The sequence below is a fragment of the Gossypium hirsutum genome, chromosome A02, assembly GCF_007990345.1.
Source record: "Gossypium hirsutum isolate 1008001.06 chromosome A02, Gossypium_hirsutum_v2.1, whole genome shotgun sequence".
NCBI classification, from domain to species: Eukaryota; Viridiplantae; Streptophyta; class Magnoliopsida; order Malvales; family Malvaceae; genus Gossypium; species Gossypium hirsutum.
In genome coordinates this window covers 99,316,741-99,320,899 of record NC_053425.1, presented here as the reverse complement: position 1 = coordinate 99,320,899, position 4,159 = coordinate 99,316,741, and the positions used below count along the sequence as shown (strand labels likewise).

Here is a 4,159-nt window from a genome sequence, read left to right as displayed (position 1 = left end):
GTCAGCCAGTTTAATGTTGTTCATTAATTTAGAAATTCAAAATTCGGGGTTAATATTTTATTATTTTATTAGGTTTAAAAATTTTAAATTTTGCTTAATTCAAGGGCAACTGATGATCTCATTCTCCTAACACAATGAGGTATGTCATCATTGATTTTTTTTTTTGGGGGTAAATAAAAGACAAGTTTTCACATCGAAGCAATCTTTAAGGAAGAATACCCAAAGCTGCAAAGGCACACAAACATGAACCTGGCATTTAATTAGGTAGAAACCTATGGCTTCCTACCCTTTTCAACAATTTTTAAAAGAAAGTTGGTAAAAATGAAAAATCCCACAGCTAGTTTATTGTCCCAAGTTGATTTGAAGCAAATGGTGTTAGAGTTGGTGGGCAATATATGATTCTGTATTTGTCAAAATCCTCAGTACATTTTTATTTATCAATGTCAGTAACCCTAAGAAAAGAAATCTTGTTACTGATATCTAGATATGGATATCCTTAGAAGAGTCCAAGTAACAGAGAAGAAACCTATCCAATGCTTTCACCTGTTTACCTACCAATCTTCTTTTTTTAATATTGATAATGAAGGGGAACATCTATGGTGCTTTTTAGCAGCAATTAAGCATTGCTAGCTACCATGAAGCTGTCTCATTAAATTAGATCACCAAGCCTGTATCTAAATTTTCAAGAAAAAAAAAAGATGAACTTTGCCTGGATTTAAACAACACATCAAATGCTATATTTGAGGAACTTTTTTATTTTATACCCAAAACAAGGTATTCAAGGAATTTGTTGTAGTTGGGGGCCAGAAACTTATTATAAATTAGCCCAGAAAAACACAATACAGAGAAGTATTTGAAGCCCCTTAGCTAATACAGGAATCATATATATATATATATACACACACATAGATCAACTAAAAATCTACATCAAAATGTACCCAGAGAAGGAAAAGAAAAAAGTATAGTACTTCAGAACAATCTGTGTAAGCTATTATCATGTAGTGCAGATAATAAGAAAATCATCTCTTCATCACTTCCATCATACTCTACCTGATTTTGGAGCCTGTGATAATTAGCCACAACCTCATCTGGCAACACTTTGGTCCTACAAAGTGGGCAAGTTGCCCAATACTGTTGGAGCCATCTATCGAGGCAATCCTTGTGGAAAGTGTGTTTACATTTCAGTTTCCTCACTTTCTCACCTTCTTCTAGCTCAGATAAACACACGGTGCACTCGTTCGATGACAGATCCACCCTGGATGATGATCTTGTGGAGTATATGATTGTTGGGTTCTTTTCTTCAATGAATTTCAGGTACTGGGTAGTTGTGATGAGGCGTTTCTCGGAATCGGAAAGGCTGCCGGTGAGGGACCTGATGAGGATAGCAACTTCGAGGAGTAAGAGGGTGAAGAAGACGACGGTCATGGTGTAGAGGTGGGAGAAGAATTCAGTGAGAGCAGCCATGGTGGTGGTGGTGGTGGGGGAAAGAAGAAGGGGGAGAAAATAATAGTACTCGGATTTTATGGATGTAGAAATAAGTAGGGAAAAGCCTATCTTTTACTAGATGACCCCACCTCTGTCCCGTAAGCCTTAAAAGCCGTACGTAAACATTTTTTTATCATTTCATTGTTTTGTAATGATAATGTAATTAAAACTTATTATTTTAATTTTTTTATGCTAAATTAAAATATTCTTTTTAATATATATTTTTTCTTTTATATTTATATCTTTTTTCATGCTTTAAAATTTTCTCCCTTACTTTTTTTTTCCTATTTTTACTCGAAATATTAATCCTTTCATCACCGTGTTTTCTTGAAAAATAAGTGATTGAGTATGAAATGTCTTCCATTTTAATAAGTGGAAATTAAATCCCTAATCATAAGATTAATGGACAAGATGAGTAATCACCATATCACACTTTATATTTTTTTTATCTATTACTAGAATTATAATTATGAGTATAAATGGTAACTTCCATTATAATAAATTATCATGTGATCATTTTTTATTTGATAATTAAAACAAATCCAAATAAGGCTAAAATATGTCATAAGTCTTTCTACTCTTCATAAATTTAGAATTTACTTCTTATATTTTTATTTTCATAAATTTAATCATTTTACTTTTCAGATTTCAAATTTTAGATTCAATTGTTAACACTTTTTTTTTGTTATATTTGTTAGAGTGCCATTTTGAAATTTAAAAAAAACTCACTTGATAGTCATGTAACTATAAAAATGGCGTTGTAATGAATCTAAATTTAACAAAATAATTTTAACATTGTTAACAGTTTGACCTAAATTTTGAAATCTAAAAGTAAAAGGACTAAATTCTTATAAGTAAAAGTATAATGATTAAATTCTAAATTTTTGAAGAGTAGAAAAAATAATAGCATATTTTAACTTAAAAAGAACCTACACATTATTTAAAAAAAAAAAGAAAAAAAGGCTCAAACTTGATATCTCAAAGTTCTCAAAGTCTAGGTCCTGCCATTAAATCAAAATTCCGTCCATAATTTATCATTCTTAAATATAAAATATAATGACTTATTTGGCTTTCTAACTTTACAAAAAAAGTTATTGTAGCCTTAGGTTTAATTTTTCGTCTTTTTAGCCCTTAAATTTATATTATTTTTCAAATTAGCCAAAAATAGAAAGAAAAATTAATCTTTGTTAACTTTACTGACCTCACATGCACATGGCTATAATGTAGATGCCACACTAATAATTAATTAATTAATTTTTTAAAATTAAAAAATTCAAAAAAATATATAAATCATTTCTAAAAAATTTAAAAATATTTTTGGATTTTACAAAATTCAAAAAAATTAACAAAAGTTCACATTTCCATTCATTTTGAGAGTGATGTAAGTTTAAAGACTTAAAAAAAAAGTAAAAATTAAATGAAAGCCTAAAATAATTTATTTTTTATAAAATTAATAGACGAAAAACATCATTATATAAAAATACATTTTATATAAATTTGTAAGCGAGTCTTTAATATTAGTATAATAAAATGCAGTGACCAAAAATCTAATTGATGGAATCTCAACTTTATCATTATTTATTCAATTTTTCTTATAATTTCTTAAATTTAGTTTTAACATCTTAAAATTTTAATTATTATATTTTGGCGAATGTTTTCAGTCTTTTACTTTTAAGAATTTCCTTAAAAATAAGTTCTTTAAAAATCTCCAATATCTTTTAATTATTGAAAATCCTTTAAAATACTGTTCTATCAAAATTTTGGAAATATTAATATATTTCTTCATCATCATCATGATAATCATCATCACCATCACCATCACCTTCATCATCATATTATTATTATTATTATTATTATTATTATTACTTTTTTTCAGGTTAAAAGGCTAGCTTTTCTGTTGTTTATTTCTTTCTTTCGGCATTCGGTGTTGGAATTCATTGGAAAAATTTGTTGCGGTCCCTTTCCCGTAAATCTTCGCAGTTTAGCCCAAATAAATAAATAAATACACTAAAAATCTTTTGGTAAAAAGGCTTTTTTCAGTTTTTCTCAATTTTAAAATTGATTAAATTTAGTCTCTCTCAAAAAAATTGAAGCAATTTAGTTCTTATCAATTTTAAAAGTGTATTTGTTGCGATCCCTTTCCCTCAATTTTTCCTAACAATGTATAAATGTTAAGGTTTAGATTTTTTAGAATTAATACTAAATTGACACAATAATAAATGTTGAGGGTTAAAGTTACTCTTATGTTATTTTTAAAAGCTTTTTATAATTGAAAATTTTAGAATTTTTGAAAGAATTTTTATTTATTTTTATTTTTAAAAATTTCTTAGAGAGCTGAATTTTTATTTTAGTATTTTAAAGAATTTTTTAGATTTTCTTATTTTTTTTCTCAAATGCTAAAAAATTCTAATAAAATAAAATTTCAATTAGTAAATTATAAATTTCTACAATATCGTCATTTCTCATGTCAACTGTCATGTCATCACTTAAAATGCCATTATATATTTCACAGAAAAATTAATTTTAGTAATTTAATTGATTGTTAATTTTCTATTAAGATCCCAACTGAGTGTTTTTATTAAGAGTTATTTTATAAAGGCTGTTTTAGCATTTGAACCCAAAAAAATAATATATAATATATTAACATTTAGATAAATAAGATTCTTCTTGTTTT

General features: G+C 27.0%; 1 protein-coding gene across 1 annotated transcript; it reads right to left on the bottom strand.

Moving 5' to 3' along the window:
- Positions 1–732: 732 nt before the first annotated feature.
- LOC107951671 (E3 ubiquitin-protein ligase RHA2B) lies at positions 733–1,568 on the bottom strand. The gene has a single exon (XM_016886797.2). It carries the CDS (start codon positions 1,462–1,464, stop codon positions 970–972), a length of 495 nt encoding a protein of 164 aa, XP_016742286.1. The 5' UTR covers positions 1,465–1,568; the 3' UTR covers positions 733–969.
- Between the last annotated feature and the right edge of the window lie 2,591 nt (positions 1,569–4,159).